The sequence below is a fragment of the Pyxicephalus adspersus genome, chromosome 6, assembly GCF_032062135.1.
Source record: "Pyxicephalus adspersus chromosome 6, UCB_Pads_2.0, whole genome shotgun sequence".
In the NCBI taxonomy this organism is placed as follows: domain Eukaryota; kingdom Metazoa; phylum Chordata; class Amphibia; order Anura; family Pyxicephalidae; genus Pyxicephalus; species Pyxicephalus adspersus.
In genome coordinates this window covers 59,970,165-59,990,478 of record NC_092863.1, presented here as the reverse complement: position 1 = coordinate 59,990,478, position 20,314 = coordinate 59,970,165, and the positions used below count along the sequence as shown (strand labels likewise).

The following is a 20,314-nucleotide window of genomic DNA, read 5'->3' as shown; positions in this document are numbered from 1 at the left end:
GATACCTGTACTTCTACAGTAACCTGCTCTTGAAAATATAAATGGACCTTGAAAGTTGACCAAGTTTTCAAAAACAACAGGTGCCCATTACTTTTCAACCAGGACATTTGCTGTTCAACAGTTTACAGAGGAGAATAAGAGCTGGGACATGGTATTTATATCTTCCCAGCTGCATATACCAGAAAATGTATCTATATTTTGTATAAAATATGGAATATGATAGATTTTATTCATTTCTTGTTCTGTAGACACCCCACAAACTGTTGTCATATGAACAGGTATTGCGTGTGAAAAGAATCTGAAACCATTCAGCTGAAAGTGAGGTTTACAACAAGGTTTACATCACAATGGTAATCGTAATATGTGATGCTAGAACAAGTCCTTCAATTTCTTTTTTCTAAAGTATAAAGTACAAAGTCTGCTTTTAAATCTGCTTTACATTAAATCCTGAATGCTTTAGGACCATATAGTAATGTAGTGATGAAGTATGAAATATATGTCTTATACATTTTCCACTTTTAACAGCGGGTGCAATGTTTACATGATTTCAACAATACGTCAGATCTTGTTCTCAGTCTCAGTCTGTAAAAAAATGAAAGTATTTTATCCCTGTTGTACAGTTTATTATTCTGTTCTATTTTTGTATGCTAAATAGAAACATGCTTCCTACCATATATATAAACCTCGTCAACCTAAATCTTTCCATTCTGTAACAAACTGTAAAGAACAGTACAGTGTAATTTCATAATGATAAAATATGTTGTGTCCTTTGCAGGATATGTGGAGGCCCTGGTGATACCAGCTGGTGCAAGAAGAATTAAAGTAGTGGAGGAGACACCAGCTCATAGTTATTTAGGTGAGCATCGAGATAAAAAATGATACAGAATGTATGTAAAGTGTCTATCATCTTAATCTGATTTTTAATGCACGAAAATGTGTTTGGAAGCACCGATGTAACATGTAATCCCTAATATTCCTACTTGGAAAAAACAAATTCCTCCATTTTTCTAATTTGCCACTTTTTCAAACTAATTTATAGACCTTTACCAAAAGGTACTGTTTGACTATGGTATACTACACAAATTCTTTAATCCAATCTATAAAATATATAATTTGCTATTTTTGGAGCCAGTATAGAAAAAAATGTAGCAGTGTAAAAAATAAATTATTGATTTAACTAATCAATTATGCATATCAGTAATTCACAATCTGCAGAAATGGAGGAAGGGATGGCAGTGATATGTCCCTTCTCCACCTTGAACTTAATAGTGTTGCATTTAGTCTTGCATTTATGAAACAAGTATGGGGCAACAAAAAATCATTACCTGCCAAATTTTGAGTTTTCATTTTTTAAGCCTTACATAACTTGTGTTCTTATGAGTCAGTGGGCCCATTTTCCATACTGTTGTACTGTTTATTTTTGAGTTCACACATAATCTATGAAGGAGAAGCATGCAACCATATAAATTATATTCATTGTGCTGGCAATGGCATCTAAGCCTGGCACTTCCTTTAAAATTTCTAAGGATAGCTTTGGTAATGCTGTTAATTCACTCTGCTAAGTTAGATTCACTGAAAATTTCACTTATCCTTTGATTTAAAAAACTGCCTTTTGCAATTATTTTTATATAATTCATATATTATATATTATTTTTAAGTAGGGATGCTTTTGTTATGGTTTTATTGCCTGTTTATATATTTATGTATAATGTCTAAAATAGTTGGCTACAATCCCTAACATGGAATAAATATGGCCCCTTATGCATAATGCACAGTGGTAAAGCATCTGAACAAAAACTGTGACTTTAAGGTATAGTTCATACTAGTGATGAGGTTGCCGTGTATTTACTGCATTTTTACGCTAGAAAACACTGCTGCTTGTAGTGTCTCCCTGCAGCAGCCACCAAAGGGAGATAATAGGGGCTGCAGTGAGCAGTACTAAGTTCACTAACTGTTGCCAGCTGTCACATGTGTAGACATTGGTTCTTTCTAAACCAGTGCTGATGGCAAGGTACCAGCCACGGGGAGCCGTGCAAAATCAGCAGGTGCAAACCTGCCCTAAAACAGTACCATGGGCAAGTTAAACACATATGCACAAATATGCATATTTTATATACATTTATGTAAATTTTACCTTCCAAAAGATCTGTACTCCTGTTAGCCTCCATTGGGATTCATTCATCCCTGTAACCAGTATAACACTGTAACCTTACTTTTCTCTTAATTAATCTTTACTTAATTTTAATTACTTAATTAATCTTTACTTAACTTGCTGCAGGTAAAAAAATACAGCTCAGTCGTGGGCCTGACTCAGCCTGTGATCAGATAGTTAAGAAACATCATAAACATTTTATTTTCTCTTCAATGTAATATTGACAGCAGTATGCAGTGCACTAAAGACTGTCTGATTTATATTGATTCCCTTTCTTCTTCCAGTCTACTATATGAAATAATTTTAGCAATCTTCAGTAAATATAATATTACTGGATTAAATGTAGTGTTTTGTTTGCCTATAATTCCTCTTTAAGAGGTAACTGGATATTTTATGGTAACATAATTGTTGTCTTCAGCCAAAAAGTTTTTGACCTTTAGCGTACATCAGTGCATAGACTCACGGATATTATGTATGGAAAAAAAGTACAGATGTTTAATAAATAGCTCTTGTGACTATAATAACTCTATTAAGGATTAGTTATGGTTACTGTTCTTGCAACTGGCTGAGGATTGCACTTGCTCACAGGAAATCACAAGTGTTTCATATATCAAGCACTGCTCACATGTTTGGACAATAGAAAGCTTTGTGTATCCACATTACCCTGGAGATCAAGTCTTCTACTGTAAACTGTTATTTGATAATTGGAATCTTAGGATTAACTAGTAACAAGTAATGTGCAGTACTTAAAGTGCATCTCTCCGTAACGTAAGAAGTCTACATGAACACATTATTGACATATCATAATATACAACAACAGCAATTAAATAGGAAAACATGTGCCTTTTATCTCTGAAACTGTTCCTTAAACTCCAGTCAAGTTATTTGCTAAGGCTGACATGATATAATTAGTCTACTTCTTCTCCTCAGTGACCCGACTGCAAAGCGGCACCATGACAGTGTCTCTGAGCCAGCAGTGGAGTTAAGTCATGGGGCCTGATTTATTAATGCTCTCCAATGCTCGATAGGATACCCTTTCATCAGTGAAGCTGGGTGATTCAGAAAACCTGGAATGTATTTCTTGAAAGTCATTTGCTACAAATGTTTTGAATCCTGGACCAGATCATTTCCAGGTTTGCTGGATCACCCAGCTTCACTAATGAAAGTTTATCTTCTCCAGCCTTGAAGCACTTTATTAAATGAGACCCATTGTCAGAGAGAGTACTGTGATCTCTGAAAGGCAATCAAAACAAATGTTGCATTTTGCTACTTACACACATCAGATCATTCTAGTCCGAGAGGAATGCTCATGCTCATCTCTTGTGAAAATCTGATATGTGTACAACTCCCCAACACCCCCCCCCCACAACGTCATTCACCAATTAGCCATGGGGGTTTGAAGAACGACTAATCAGGAACAACCACTGTGCACTACCAATGGAGGCAAGCACAGTGGGGTGCCATTTGCTTGTCTTCCTTCTCTTCTTCTCCTATGGACAGAATGGTGCTCCTTCATTCATCTGTCACTGGAAATGATCATGAAAGATTATTTCCAGTGGCATTCTTTTGACATTCATTTGATGTTTATATGGTGCTTTAGATTTTACTAAGCATTTTGCTTAAACATGTCTCTATTAGGTTTGATGAAAGTTTGACTGTACAGAGTCAAACACATTAGTCTTTTCATTAAAGCCATTAGGAACAGTGGGGAGACCCTTGTGGTAATGTACAAAGATGATAGAGACCGCCCACCGAATACAAGTAACAAACTGATCAAAGCTTTAACAAGGGTATTATATGGTTCTATTGGAACCAAGCCAAATGGCAGTTCCTCAAAAAAATGACACTAGGTCCACCATGAAGAACAGTGGCCTGATCAGGTTTTGCTACCTTTCTAACATTGAAAGTTAACTGGTAAGAGGAAAAATCATAGTAACCACCTCATCAATGTGCTAATGGCCTTGTATTGCCCAGCACTTCTATATTACTGGATTACAATACCCCTATTATAAAAATGAGTGACGCTCTTTACCGGATTCTATTGGAAAGCCACTGTACAAATCGACAGTTTGCATGTATTTGTATGTATTATGTATTTCATTACAAACATGAATCATTGGTGGTTATCAGGTTGGTTTTAATGATGCATGCAATTTTGTACAGCATTGAGGGATACTGGCAAACAGTCTATAAATGATGATTGGAAGATTGAAGAGCCTGGAACCTTTCACATGGCCGGTACAACAGTTAACTATATAAGGAGAGGACTTTGGGAGAAGATTTCTGCAAAAGGTCCTACAACATCGCCTCTTCATCTTCTGGTGAGCAAATATAAACCAAAAATAAAAAAGGAATAGCAGCTTGATACACCATCACAATTTCTATATCATTGGAATTGAGACCTGCACTAAATTGACTGTTAGTTTTCATAATACCAGTATGAAAATAGCGTAAAAAGTCAGTAATAAACAGTTTTATTAAAATCCTTAGATCATTTATATCATTTTTTCCACACTCTTTTTATGGCATGGTACTGGCTAGTGGCCAACAGTCTTTAGAGCCCATTTAGGTACACATCAAATTATTTGTAAGTGAATGAATCCTTTAAAATTATTTTTAGTGGTGCTTGAACAAGACTTTGTTCAGTTTGGAACATGTCTAGGCTGAACAAGACATAGGCTTGGCTGCGGCCACATCTGACCAGCCATTACTAGTTATTGTTAGGCAGCAACCAATGAGAACTCTCACCACTTTATGACAGTCCCACTGGGGTTGGGTATTTCTCAGCAAATTAGTGTTTGTGTGTGGCCAGACATTTTTTTATGAGACGGGAAAAGAGGTGAACTCTACAACACAAACAAAATTATGAATGCTTTTCTTTAGTAGAGTAGGGGAAGGCTGTAACCCTTGACAGATTTTAATATTGTATGTCTCTTTTGCATATTTTCTTTTACTTCCTGGCTGAATATATTATTTTTAGCATTACAGGAAAGAGTGTTGTTTTTTAACAGGAATAAACACAGATAGGAGTTCACGTCCTTTCTCATTCTTTATGAAACTAAAATACTGAAAAAGACATTTTTGAAAAAAAATTTGTGTGAAACGTACATTGTACTCATTGTACCAACACCAGTAGGTGCACCGCTGCCTGATTAAATCATTTTTTTACCACTGTGATCCTGGAGCATTTTGAGGGCTTGTTCACTCCAATATGGCGACATTTTTGTCAAGTAACCCCACTCAACCATGGCTGCTTTTTATGTAATTCATAAAATGCAGGAAGTGTAAAGCCTGTGGTGCCAAAACTTCAAAGCACTACAGAGAACATAATGTAACAGGAACAGTCTCAAAGGCTCAGCATATTTTGAAAGCTTTATTGACTGCTGAAGAATTCATTAAATAAAAATAAAATTCCAGGCAGATATAATAAATAATAATATTGAAAACATAAATACATAATTGGAAGTATTTTTAAATGCAAGAACTGTTAGGTGCATACAGTAAACTGGAACAGCCCCAGTGTGAAAGGGAGAAGCGGGGGGGGGGGGGGGGGGGCAATCAATCATTTTAAGAAGGGCAGAATACTATATGTATGAACTCTCTAATGCAGTGTTTCCCAAATAGGATTCCACCAAAGGTTGCTAGTGGTTCCTTGAGCAATGAGCAATTTGTGCCTTTATGCCAAGTTTTCACTTTCTCACTGGCCAGCAATGTAAGACGTGCTCTTTATACTCAAGACTATGCTAATATACAGTGATTTGTGAATATAGTAATTTCAGAAGGGCCTGAAAGTTATTTCAAAGGTTCCACCATGTTAAGAATATAAGGCGGCACTTATGTGTTTGTTGTCCTTTTACTGTCCCTTCAAAAGGTGGGGCCAATCCAAGACACTCTGAGCTCATGAGAAGTGATTCAAATAATATTGGCCATCAGGCATCTTGTGAAGGATACAATAGTATTGTTGGCTCCAATATGCAGCAAATATTGCAGTCAAAACTATTTTCAAATGTATCTTTTCATGGGCTATTGTTGTACAGTATAACTAAATGCAATTTTTTTATTTGGATATATATTTTTTAGATTTGAATATACTGTATATAGAGTTTTAAGGGGTGGATCCACTTTCAGGTTTTCATTTCCATCTGTATCCCCATTACGAATCGGATTAACTGTTTCTAATTGTCCTACTAACGAATGTAATCAGGAAGAAAGTGAGGGTAAATCATGGATTGTGAGTTTCCCTCAGAATAGGGGGAAATCTCTCATTGGGGACACTAGTTCCAGTGACAATTGTGACCTCACATTGGAAAGATATCATCTTACTCCTTGTTGTGTCTGCAGCACAGGATGTGAAGGGAAATCTCTCTAATGGGACACAGATGGCAAAGAAGAACATTTTGACCTTTCCCTTCTCTATCGGAACACAGTTTTGCCTTTATTTATTCTGCTATCTTGAAATGTTGGGCATTAGTGGTTATGTAAGGTTTTACTGAACAGTGTTATAGTACAACAGTATTATATTTGTATGAATTTCTAGTTTAAAAAAAATCCTAAGCAAAGCAAATAAAGAATAACACCTGCAATGAATTGAATACATATGTGCATCCTTTCTCATGTACACAAGATTCTTCTCCAGACAGAGGAGCTTAGACTGAATTGCGTCCAGGAAAGGAGACGGAACCAAAAATGAAAAGCATTTCATATGTGTGTCTTGTAGAGACAGCCCTGCTTTTCCAAGTTTCACTACAAAAATATGTAGCACATATGGAAAATTACTGTTGACAGACAATAATCTTTCTAAATATTCTGTGTTTGAGAACTGATGTTTCTGAGACTTTTCTCTATGAGTGCTTACCTGTTCACTTGCAACTATTTACAGAAATGCTTTAAGGTTACATCTGTTTTCCTAGAAATGACAGCGGTTTTTCTAAGCCAAATTACACTTTGAGTTAATAAAAATATCCACTTCCCAATAAAATGCGCTCAGATACACACAGTAGTCTAAAAGTCTTTCCTGAAGGAGGAAAAAACTGCCAGCATATTTTCCACTGGAGTTTGCAGCGAATGCCAATGTTCCATTTCTATGCCTGATCTAGGTTCTGACTTTCTTGTTTCTGTGTATTTCACAGGTGCTGCTATTTCATGACCAGAATTACGGTCTCCATTATGAATATACAATACCGCTAGAACCGATTCCGGAGAACCGCAGCGCAAAAGGGAATGAGCCTTTATACATGTGGACACATTCAGGGTGGGAGGACTGTGATGCTGTGTGTGGAGGAGGTAAATGATATCATCATTATTAAAGGGATAAGATATTTATTAGGTATGAGTATTAAGAATCATGTGCCTGCCTAGAACAAATAGTGTTGTCATTCATCAAGCAAAGTGTTTGCAACAGGTTTTGCATGCATAGGTGACCTTGGCACCTGAAATATTGTACATATATATTTTGCACTCAGGGAACTTTGTTTGCTAGGTTTGTTTGTGTTGCTAAGTAAGTTTTGCTAAGTGCAACATATATATGTGCCTGCTGTGTACCCTTTATATGTAACTCTACTGTTCAACTATTTATCCTGTGAAGCTGACTACTCTAAGTATCTAGTGGCTAACACTTTTGTTTTTTGAATAGTTCTGGATCTAAAGTTTCTTTGGCACATTCACACCAGTGTATTTATTGGCATATTTACATTAGTAATGCAAGTTACACACGTTGGGCCTGATTTTTTTAAACTCTCCAAAACTGGAGACAATAGACTATCATTTGGGAACCTAGGTAATCCAGTAAATCTGGAAGAGATCTGGTCCAGGTTAGAAAACATTTGCAAACTAAGAGCAAATTATTTTTTAAGAAAACCATTCTAGGTTTGCTGGATCATGAGGTTCACTCATGATAGTCTAACTTCTCCAGTCCTGCAGAGCTTTAATAAATCAGGCCCATGTGTGACCAATAGCAGCAACCTTGCACACCTGACTTGTCATGCACTGCAACATAATAATTTGATGCATGCATGATTTTGACTGGAGTTGATCCATTGTGGTGTGTTATGCAGCCCATTCGATGAATGGGTTACCTTAATATAACACATGTTATTATGTGTGTGGTAAATGCACTACTGCAGGCTAGGCTGGTGTGTTTGAACTCTAAATGCAAGCCTGCCATGTTCCAGGCATTATTCCTTGGAAGGAACTATTCCTTGGAAAACAAAATGTTTTGCATGGAATGATGTCACAAAAGGCTGTAAACCCGTGAAGAAACTTGTATAAATAGTCTGATTGCAATGTAATTTAACAAAACTCAGAATTAAGGTAATTTGTGTGTGAGGTATATTGAGGACCAATGAGGGACACATTTTTGCAAATGTGAATCATCCCAAATTATCATTTGAACATTTTTGTAATAGTGTAGCATAATTTCTTATGGATAGATGTCTGCCCGGTAATTAACTTATTATCTGTTATTATTATGCTGGAATGAAAATGTCAGTCCAAAGTCATGCTACAAGGCCCACGCACAGTCTGACCTTTCATTACTTTCATTATGTCATAGATAATAAACCAAGCTCATTTCTCTCACTGTCTTTACTTCCACACAGAAGAGACACAACTCTCAATCACAATCACCTGCATAATGTCCACTGCATGAGCAAACACAGCTCAGACACATGAAAAGAAGGGTGGTATACAAATGACAGATCATTAGACAAAAGATATGAGTATTCAACTTTCAACATTTTTTTAACCTTGAGAAATCTGTTTCTAACTGTCTGGTCTGATAACATCTTTAGTTGTCCTCCATTCTGACCAGCTGTGATTGCTAGTGATTCTCACTGCAGCATTAAACAGCATTATTATAATAATTCATGAGTCCTGTCTAATGCAGCGATATTGTGAGCTTGGGCTGGAATGGTAATGATCTCCACTGAGTGGGTTGATGGCAGCCTTGGTTACTGGTTACAGGGGACTGAATGGTGCAGGCCATCATTCAGCATGGATTTGATTCAGTGATTACCTGTAGAAGAAGAAGCCAAGGGATAAGCTGGATGAAACAGTATCCTAATTTATGGCTGAAAATGAATAAAAGGGTTACAGTGGAACTTCAGCCTTTCCCCCTTCCCTACCTCCCTAAAGGAAAAAAGTTAACTGGGATTCTTCTTTAACTCTGTCAGAACATTATCAGTCTAGGAACAACTATTTAAACTGTTGTTTCCTACTTGTTATTTATTCTAGGGGAAAGAAAAACAACCGTGAAATGTACAAAAATTATGAACAAAAATATAACTATTGTGGATAACTCCTACTGCAAAGACTTGATGAAGCCAGAACCACAAATTAGAAAGTGCAATGAGCAGCCTTGTCAAACAAGGTAAATAAAACACATTTTATGTTATACTCATGATTCCTTGAAATGTGGTGAACTAGAAAATGTAATTATTCCACCATCTTCCTCAAATAACAAAGTAAAATCTGCGTCCCACTAGTTGTTCTTGTACATAGTTACACACAAATCTTCAGGTTTACAGGAAGCTGGTCAGTTTACCGAACCATATTACGAACCAGTTCGGTAACCATATTTACCGAACCAGTTTACGAACCATATTTGTGGTAGTATTTGGAATTTATCCCAAACAGATAATTTCTATAGTTGATTTTCCAGGCTTGTTGTATATTCATACAATATTTAGTACCTCAGTACCATGGATATTTCATACATAATATATATATATATATATATATATATATATATATATATATATATATAGCATAATCTATATTATATAGTATATTATTTTTTATATATATATATATATATATATATATATATATATATATATATATATATATAATGCATGTAAAACCTACAAACAAAAATTGAAATTTTGTTCTACTTTACCTTTATACATATCATTGAACATATTAGGGTAATAATATTGATGCAAGGTAACAAGCGCCATGATCTAGGTCAAGGTTCTCAGGGTTGTTGTCGGTATTCAGAAACCTGTTTTTTGTCACCGGATCCACTCCTTGTAGGAGAGTATGTAAGAATGAAGGAAGACTAATGGGAAACCAAGCTATTTTTCAATGTCAGCCACCTTTGTGAATGTCTTTAGCACAAGCTTAAATAACAGCGTGAGTTAAATACACAAACTCTAGAATGGGATTTGGGAATATTCACCAGAATTCTTTTCAACCCCAATGTGTTCTGCAGCTGCTACAATCAAGAGAGGATAAATAGCCACAGGGATGAGAGATTTAGTGAAGTTGGTGTGGGGAGCAGGTGTCCATACAGCTTTCATTGTAAAAAGAGGAGGCACCTCCCTCCAGATGTTGTGCTCTAATACAGCAGATAGACATAAGGGATGTTTTTAGGATCTAGTATAGCTAAATTTGGCAGAAACTTAACTGCTCAAATGCTACTATAGTCAAAGGCCAAGTATACATTGGCGTATAAATTTGCAAGGGTTTACTCAAAATTTCTATCAATGCATATGTTAAAAAATCTTTTATATTTAAGTAACCCCTACAATGTATTATTTAATGTGATTACATCCATGTAGGAATATATGTGCTAGCCTACCTTTTGGCTCATAATATAGATATGTGTTTATAAGTATTATTACATAATAATAATATTAATAGTAACATTAATAAAAAAAGTACACTAACAACTTTTAAATAAGTGTAGTTTTTAATATCTGCAATCAATTTTGGAAAGCAATAAATAAATATTAGAGGTACTCAACAGAGTACAAAGAAAATTAAACACTGAAACCACCCCTAAAACAGAAAATCATGTACGCACTTTAATATGAATTTTAAAAACCAATATTCTATTTTATGTTTTGAAGAATGATGTTAGTATTACTAATTAACTAAAGTAATTGCCCGTGTATCTGCAATGTATTTTTCATGTTGAATAGAGAGATACTTCACAAATTGAACTTAACCTTTCTAAATCTTTCCAAATCTGTATTTTGGTTAGATGGATGATGACAGAATGGAGTCAATGTTCAAAGACCTGTGGTAAAGGAATTCAGAGTCGGCAGACTGCATGCACCCAACAGCTCAGAAATGGAACTCTGATCACCGCTCGGGAAAAAGATTGTCCTGGATATAAACCTGCATCCACCCAGCGCTGTGAGGGCCAGGACTGTATGACAGTGTGGGAGGCCGGAGTGTGGTCTGAGGTGTAGTAATACACTTGAAGAACATAAATAGGATGGAGTTGTTTCAATTCAGTTACATTAATCATTTTTATTGTTTTTAACAAGTTTAGTTTGTGAGATAATATATGGGTTCCTTACAATTCTGTGGTCCAGGGAAAATAACAATGTGCCAGCAAAATGTTGACAAAAAAACACCTTTTTGGAAAAAACAATTTACCTCTTTTAAGATATAATACAAAGATTCAGGCAATTAAGCTGAGAAATTAAAAGCACTTTAACTATTGATGAAGATGGCTTCTATACCTCATTTATCTGAACTAGCTGTTGACACTGCAAAAATGAATTTATATGTATATATGAAGTATGTTCCATGCTCCTCAGTTCTGTGCAAAACAAGAAATACAAAAATCAATAACAACCTAAAATATATATTTAATGTGAATAGGACATTACAAAGCTTGAATGTTTTGTGACGTTACATAGCTTGTATGGTTTGTGACATATTCATGTTTTTTGTATGAGATAAAGTTATGTTCTTATTGGTTGTTTTTTTAGGTAGGTATTGATTTATGTAACTATTAGGAAGCACATCATGCACTTTATTTGTTTTTGTCACTAATGTGCTAAATTCAGATTATGGGTTTTGGATTTTAGCATGTAGCATGTGACTGTAAATGATAAAAAATATCATTGGAAACTGTCACAAACTAAAAAAAAAATATTCTTAGTTTATATGTAGCCTTGCAAGTTTTACATAACATCTTTTATAATTAAAATCTATTATTAAGAAGGAAAAAGCAGTAAAGTACTGGTAAAGAACACAATTTGAATTTCTTACATTACTTATTTGTTAAACTAGCATTGATAATAATAAGATAATATAGATCATTCTGTAGCCAGCAAGTGTGAGTGGGCAGAGTAATGCTTATTTATGATTGGATGCTTAAGAGCACTACATTTTTTTTAATATTATTATTATTTAAGACAATGTTTAACTTTTCAACATTGCAGATATCTATTCATTCATAAAGATACTTTTAGTAACATGGCATTATTGTTCTTTCTTTCAGTGCTCCTTGAAGTGTGGTAAGGGTGTACGACATCGAACTGTGCGATGCACAAATCCTCGAAAGAAGTGCCTAATGTCTACAAGACCAAAAGAAATGGAAGACTGTGAAGACTATTCCAAGTGTTATATTTGGAGGACAGGAGACTGGTCTAAGGTTTGTTCATGAACAACCTTTTTTTGAATACATATATATATATATATATATATATATATATATATATATATTTATATATATAAAATTGTGGGGGTAAAAAATTTCCACTACTCATTTACAGCATGTTATTTGTAATCTACTTAAAAAAAACATTATTCAATATTTGGAAAAGGTTTGATAAATATTTTTGAAGAAGTAGTCCTTCATCTACATGTGACACCTTGATGAAATAAGTACTTGGAAAGTACCCATTAAATGTAGTACTAAAGATCATAGGGCCCTATAGCGAAATGTTGATGTGATCCTGATGACTCCCCCATTAACCCTGGCGTCAGCGCTTCCAGTTTTAGGAGTTCCCAGGTGGTAAGGGTTAACAGCAACCACTCTGACCCTTAAAATGTAGTAACAAATCTATGTTTACTTCACATGCACACCGATTGTATGTGTTTAAAGCTGAATTATAGCTGGAGGAACTTAGTCTTTGCAGTAGGTTAGTCTCACACTGCAGTGATTAAATGCTCATGCTGTCTGGGGGTGATGCATATAGTTTTTTTTATTTATCTCACCCAGTACTCCACTGGGGGCAGGTGAGTATCCTTTCTCCCTCCACGAGGTTGTGGGTATGCTCTCAGCATTCTCAAATTAGAATGCTGGGCCATTGGTCATGATCTGTACCTTTGATTTGCTTATAGAACAGATTGTGGGGGACTATGCAGTTTAATGCAAATGCATGTTCGGTATATTCCAATGGTGCATTCATTAGTTGTCCAGTGGCATTGTACAAAATGTTGCCAGCCTCCTAATGTATTCTTAGTAGTATCTACAAATATATGTTCAGAGTTGGAGTAGAGATGGATGTGATTTGTTCTAAATTGCATATCATCATCAATAAAAAGGTTCACATCGATAATTTAATAAGTTTAGAATACATTAAACCAACTTGGCAGAGCAAAAGACCTTGTAGTCATTACCTCATTCAACACCATGTCTCACGTCCACTATTTACCCTGGAGGTCCACAGATTATTCCTACTCCAAAAAGAGCTGCTTTCATTTTGTATAAATAGGAAAATAATTTTAGGCTTTCCTAAATTACAGCTATTAAAGTTGATTTTAGGTCACTGTTTAAAATTAGGAACAGCTTTTTCTTTATTTACCTAAAAAAGCTAGGGCTGTTCCTTTGCATAGTAATAACACTTTGTTAAGTGAACAGATTTAGTGCTCCATATTACCCCATATTGTCTGTAACAAAGGGCATGTAGACATATTTACAATCTAGTGTGGTCTAACCTTGTTTCTCCTTTTACAGAAGGAACATATGTACAGCACAATATATCTCCTTATTATTAAAGAAATGGACAGTTGTAAAGAATAATGTACTTTCTAAGTAAAATCTGGGATATTCTGGCCCAAGTTTAGAGACAACTGTCCAAAACTAAAATCTGTGTAATCACTTCTTTCTAAACACTGGCAGCAGCTATTTCATGTTTTTAATTCTGGGTTAGAACTTCTAGTAATCTTTAAATGATCAGGCTGTTGTTATCTTTTTTGAAACAAACGTATGACAGCTTCCTTAGCCAAGAGCACATCAGTAGCTAGGAATGTAATCTTTATTTTTTTTCCAATAGGACTTGCCTTTTGCATCATTTACAAAAGCAATATTTGTCGTAAATATCAGGATAATGAAGTACATATCTCCTCTCATTTTTGTCTCGTCTCAAATTATGTGGAAAATAATATTTATTTAATAAATAAATATTATTCTGTTATTCATATCCTTTATTTTTAAATTACATCATATAATGCATTGTAGTAGAATATAAAATGGGTGAAGCAGTATCTTGTTTGCGTTGCCCATTTAGCCCAGGGATATGTTTTTGGCTTGAAGGTTCAATACTTGTATGAATTAGTGTAGGGTTTAGTGTTGGGTTTGGGGAAGGTGTTGAAGGAAGTTAAGATGTTTAACTGAACCTGTTGCTTCAATAAAATTTTGAATTATTATTATTACACAGTATTTATATAATGCTGACATTTTATGCAGCGCTTTACAACGTCCAAAGTCAGTCCATCAAAAGGGGATAACAATCTAATGTCCCTACTGTAGTCATATGTCTTTAATACAGTCTAAGGTCAATTTGGTGGAAGGTCAATTTGGTGGAAAGCCAATTTACCTAACTGCTTGTTTTTGGAATCAACATGACTCAATAAAAGAAGCAGTTTTCTTACTTACTTTTTAAGCCTCGTCTATGCTGGGTGCTGTTACTCCTTCTTGCCAATATCTTCCTACTGATTCCTGTAGTTGGGGTAGATAGTAGGGTTAGGAGGTAGTATATGAGGGACTGGTTGTAAAATTTTATAAAGTGGGGTTTAATAATAGGTAGATTAGTTTTTGTATATGAAGGAGTTAAAATTCATACCCATCTGAAACTTTTTTCTTAGTTTTGATAGTAAGGAAGGATTAGAACCTATGTCAGGTTGTTGCTGCTATCCAAGGTTCCATTAGATACATTTATTCTCACAACGTGCTCTGATCACAAAGTTTTTGGCAGACAAGTTAGAAAAACTCTCCAACAGCAACACAAATAAAAAAAAAATTGTTTCTTTAGTAGAATGGGTAAAGGCTAAAACCCCTATCAGATTTATATTTCTGTGCCTTATGCACGAAATTAAAAAAAGTTTGGCTTAGTAAACACTTTTAAGTGCCAGTGCTAAGAATATGTATCAGAGAAAGAGTACAAATGGGTGTGAAGAACAAACAATGTTGTGTATGGTCACAGTTGGAGAAACGTGAAATCTTGCACAATGAAAGCAAAAGGATTTCGAATTGTTCTGACTGGGAGGAGTTTACACTTGTATTCCGGAAAACCCCTGCAGGACATATTATCTCAATTTAACTTAAAGCAGAACTAAACTAAAAACAAAAAAATGACACTTACCTTTAGTCTGGCAGATCCCTAAATGGCACTGGTCTTTGCCATAATCTGGTCCCGCGTCGTCCCTCAATTCGTTTTGGGTCCGGCACTTCTGTCTTCACTTCCATGGGTATAGATATACCTGGTCACTCCTAGAAGCCATTCACAGTTATCTATCTGGATAACATGCAGCTACTCTGCAACTAGCATCTCATTGACCACCCACACCCATTTGTCCAGCACCCAAAGATTAAGTCAATTATATAAGCTTATGTATCCACTATGTCTTCAGTAGCGTACAAACTCATTAGAAGTCAGTCCTAAGTTGTGCACTGTGGAACTACATGTTAATATGGAAGGCCATACATGTTTTATCATATAGCATAGAAAGTGACAGCAGTACTAATAAGTTTGGTGATAAGGAGCAGGGTAACAACTGTGTGATTATCTGCAATAATAGAAAGAACGTCCCATTTTGCTTTGTTAAGTGCTGTGTTGTCACCATTCTTTTAAAAAAGTATCATGGAGAACAGAAAAGATACAAATGATCTATCATCCACTATTACTACAGTAATTGTTTAGGTGTTGCAAAGTACTTGGCACCCCCATTCTCATATTGTGGTAGGGTGCCTCCTGCCTGTGTGGGAGCCTTTCTTGTTGGAAATACCATAATGTAGGGTATTGCATACAGATTTGTGCAGGTGATGCCATTGTGAAAATGGATCATGGGGTTTCCTTCATTATCCCCCTGCCTTTTAGGAGTCTAAATTTTATACAGCCACAGTAACTGTGATCACATAGACAACAGCAATCATCAGCACAGTTCATAGTGCAAATGAACTCAAAAAGTCAACATGTACATAGTTACAGGAAAATCTAGACAAGTTAATTGTACCTAATGAATGTCCTAATAAATTTATTACTACATTTCAGCAGTTATTAGTTTATTTCACATGACTACTTTTGCTTATTTTTTTACAGTATTTATTGATATTTTCACAATGTCCTTGACAGTTTCCTTCTTAATTTGTGGATTTCTCCTTTAGTGCCTGGCCAGTTGGAATTAGCTGTAACACCTTCCTCACTTATTGGCTTACAGATAATGTGCTATTTCCAACATATACCTCGAGTGTTTGGCAGTGAATGAAATGAATAAATATGAGTAATATTCTTGCATGCCAAGTTTGGGATTGGTTTGTTAAAACACAGAAATTTAGTGTTGCATTTATATACAAACTGTGAAAACAGGCCATTATTAATATGAGTTCGCTGCCCATGTGTATGTAGCTATATACAATTGGCCAAAGAATATTTTGAGTTGTCCATTGAATTCAAATGCTTATTTTGTCAGTAACATGCTTCTTGACTTCATGCCTAAATTATTTTATAGTAACTTACTGGGATGTTCCAAAATAAACCAAAGCATGTTCTTTTAATATTACTGAAGTTTGTGGAGTGTTGCTTATTAGTAAGCCTGAGTATTTAAAATTATTATATTATTTGTGCCTTTTGTAAAACAAAATATGCTAATAATGCTGCTTTGTAATAAATAAAGCTGAGATATAAATACCCGTGAGTCAGCAAAAGTAAAAATACTTGTTCCCAATTTCCTATGTAATAAAAACACACAGGTAGGTTTATGAAAACAAATAATGATGTTAACTACTTCAGCTCTGACAACTGACAACTGACAACTGTATATCCAAATTACATTTTTATACACATTCAAAATAGTGTAACAAAACTAAAAAAAATAAAACACATCATTTACTTTAACTGGGTTAGTTTAAAAATATTGTTAATTTAAATAGAAGTATACATTTGATTGTCTACACTAAATTATGCCAATGACAGCACTTGCTTTTTGCAGGCTGACAACACAAACACTGCCCCATAATTCCACTGCAATTTGTGAGGCAGTGACTTAGCATTGCCAGCCTGCAACATAAAGTGATATTACTAGAAGGTAAGAAAATAATTTTACAAAACAATCGCTTACATTTTCTGTAAGCAGTAAGGTACAATGCAAAAATACTGAAAAAAAGGCTAGTTTACATATACCTTAATTGTTTAATAAAGAGGGTACATGCTTTGTAAAACACATTTGATTCCCCTGTAGCATAGTTTTAATACGTGTTCTCCCTACTAATAGAGCCAACATTTTTCCATTTCCCCTAATAGATCAAGCAAAATGTACAGTTATAGGAGATAAGACAAACTTACAAGGGGAACTAACATTGAGCAGCTCTTATCAACATAGTTGAAGTCTTTTTTACATTTTTTTTTTTTTTCAGAACAAAAATACATTCTGCAGTAAAAAGTGTTAGCTGGATTTCAGGGAATCCTAGCACACTAGGGCTGTGATGTTACAACAAACTTCATAGTTTAGTTATTGTCCTATTTATTTTCTTACATGTTTAAGTGTGCTATCTTAATGATAATTTTCATGCATTGGCATACAAATAAATGGCCCATTGCAATTAGTGAGGCACTACCCTTCTGTCTGCACTGTAATATTTGGACCTCTTATTAGGAGGCCAAACATTTTGGGAAATATGAGTCAGAACTTTACAGTGTCCACAGCCAAATAACTAAATGTCCTTCTGATGAACTTATAATGTAATGTGCCAAATTTGAGGGATGTCATTTAACCTACCAGAATTTTCAGAAACCAGAGTGCTGTAGGAGCTAACAAAACTCGGAGGAGAATGCCTTCATGTAGATTGTGTCCTGGCAGTGATTCGAACCTAAGACCTTAGTGAGCTTGGAGAACTAGTCACAATGCCTCTGTAGAATATGCTAAGCAAGAAAAATAATTTTAACATATTTATAATATATAGCTGTCAGTAAAAAATAAAAAAAGGTCACCACTTCTTCTTAGTGTAAATGTTGGTGTCCTACTGCCCAATGACCAGGCTGTTTAACTACAGTAGGTGAGGGTGGAGGAAAATTAAAAGGGCAAAAGGAAATAAAGTAAGTGAAAAGAAGGTATGAGGGATAGGAGACATAGGTGGGAAGGATCAGGACCCCAAATCAAGTCAATTGTTTATGAGGCATTTAACAAAAAAGAAAGTGAAGGACAAGTTTTTGTTATGTCAATAGTTTACCAAGCACAAAAAAGAATAGAAATGGATGTAAATATCTAATTTGTAGGACCATTTAACACAAACCACCAACCTACAAAAAAACACAATGTGATCTTAGTCAGCTACTGAATACCTGTGGTTTTATCAAGTGAGTTTTCCATATGTAAAATACATTGAAAAATCACAATTATCGTACATTTAGACCAAATGACCATCAAGCATTACCTACAGCAGCGAGCAATAAAGTTTAAATATTTTTACTGTTCATGTTCTAGCAAAAAAAAAAAATCTGTAGATTCTCTTTAAAACTTTCCAATAAGCTACTAACATTATGATTAAAAGAGATTGTATTCTTTCTATTCTGAGAACACTGTTTCTTATTCACCATTTTAGGCATGGTTGATATCAGCCTGGCAAGTTCTGTGGGTTCCAAAATAATAAAAATTGGAAATGTAGTCCATATGCATTTGCAGGAAACTTTGGGGGAAAAAAAGGTTTATAATATTTCAAATTGGAGATGAATAAAATTATTTGGCAGCCTACAGCAGAGTTCTAGCATAAGCATGTCTGAAAGTCGACATGTATATTACTTTAAATAGAACTTATTTATAGTATGTTACATCTCAGGTATCATATAAAAATTTAACTTGTTTTTTTATTTTTTTATTGTACTTAGTGTTCCGTGACTTGTGGAAAAGGCATGCAATCAAGAGTAATTCAATGCATGCACAAAATTACTGGAAGGCATGGAAATGAATGTTTTTCATCTGAAAAACCAGCAGCCTATAGACCGTGTCATCTACAGGCCTGCAATGAAAAAATAAATGTTAACACAATAACTTCTCCGAGACTTGGTAAGTGCACAAAAAATTACCAAATAAATGTGTTCAGGGTCAATATCCTTATTTTCTCTGTCTAGACTATAGAATATATTTATAAAAAAGATTTGTAACTTTTGGACACCAGTCAGTAATAAAATATAATTTATTCTGCCATAAAAATATTTTCTGTATTCTATAGGTACAAATCATATGTGCTCAGCAAAATTCTGTGTTGCCCATGTTTGTGTGATAACCTAACATCAGAATCTGTTCATTTGCTCTTAACTTACATCAATTAAATCTACTATCCCCTCATCCAAAGGATACAATGACAGTATCCCAGCAAGGGGCATTTTTGCTCCCCTCATACTTACCCGTACTATATGGATACTGTACTCCCTCTCAGACTTTTGCTCCCCAGCAGACAGTGAAAATACTAGGGTAGATGTCTGGGTACTGAGAAGCATGTGGCCTGCTTTTCTGTGATGGTACCCATTACTAGATCAAAGCACTGTCAGCTAACCATTGAGTAGTCCCCCTTGGGTAGCCAACACGGCTGATTTTAGTGCCAGCTTCCCTTTAATCATTGAACCGCACTTGAGGATCATTGAGCTGTAAGGGAGCAAAGCTAAGATGAGTACATGGGGGTCATGTGATATTCTGTGCAAAATACAGTCACTCTACCCTGAAGTGCCCTAGTAAATACTACAACAGCCACCTGTAATCCCCAGCACATCAGACGTCATACCAGGAATAGACGGGACTAAGTTAAGTCAAACAGCTGTTACTATATGGCAGAATGTTGCACATTTAAAAATGGAAGCTTGCTTATTGGAAAAGAGAGAGAACAGTAATTACCTTTTCAGCACAATGCTGTTTCTTCACTGTCCAACCACAATCTACCCCACTGTGTTGCTCCAACTGCAATGGATAAAAGTGAGTTGTCAGAATTTA

The 20,314-nt window shown here is 35.2% G+C and overlaps 1 protein-coding gene across 1 annotated transcript in view; it reads left to right on the top strand.

The window, feature by feature from the left end:
* The window catches only part of ADAMTS19 (ADAM metallopeptidase with thrombospondin type 1 motif 19), a 114,993-nt gene that overhangs the window by 88,266 nt on the left and 6,413 nt on the right, over positions 1 to 20,314 (top strand). The window contains exons 15-21 of the mRNA XM_072413949.1: positions 776 to 856; positions 4,316 to 4,473; positions 7,282 to 7,435; positions 9,383 to 9,518; positions 11,136 to 11,340; positions 12,390 to 12,542; positions 19,216 to 19,393. Coding sequence (XP_072270050.1) covers positions 776 to 856; positions 4,316 to 4,473; positions 7,282 to 7,435; positions 9,383 to 9,518; positions 11,136 to 11,340; positions 12,390 to 12,542; positions 19,216 to 19,393 — 1,065 coding nt within the window. The remainder of the gene's footprint in view (positions 1 to 775; positions 857 to 4,315; positions 4,474 to 7,281; positions 7,436 to 9,382; positions 9,519 to 11,135; positions 11,341 to 12,389; positions 12,543 to 19,215; positions 19,394 to 20,314) is intronic.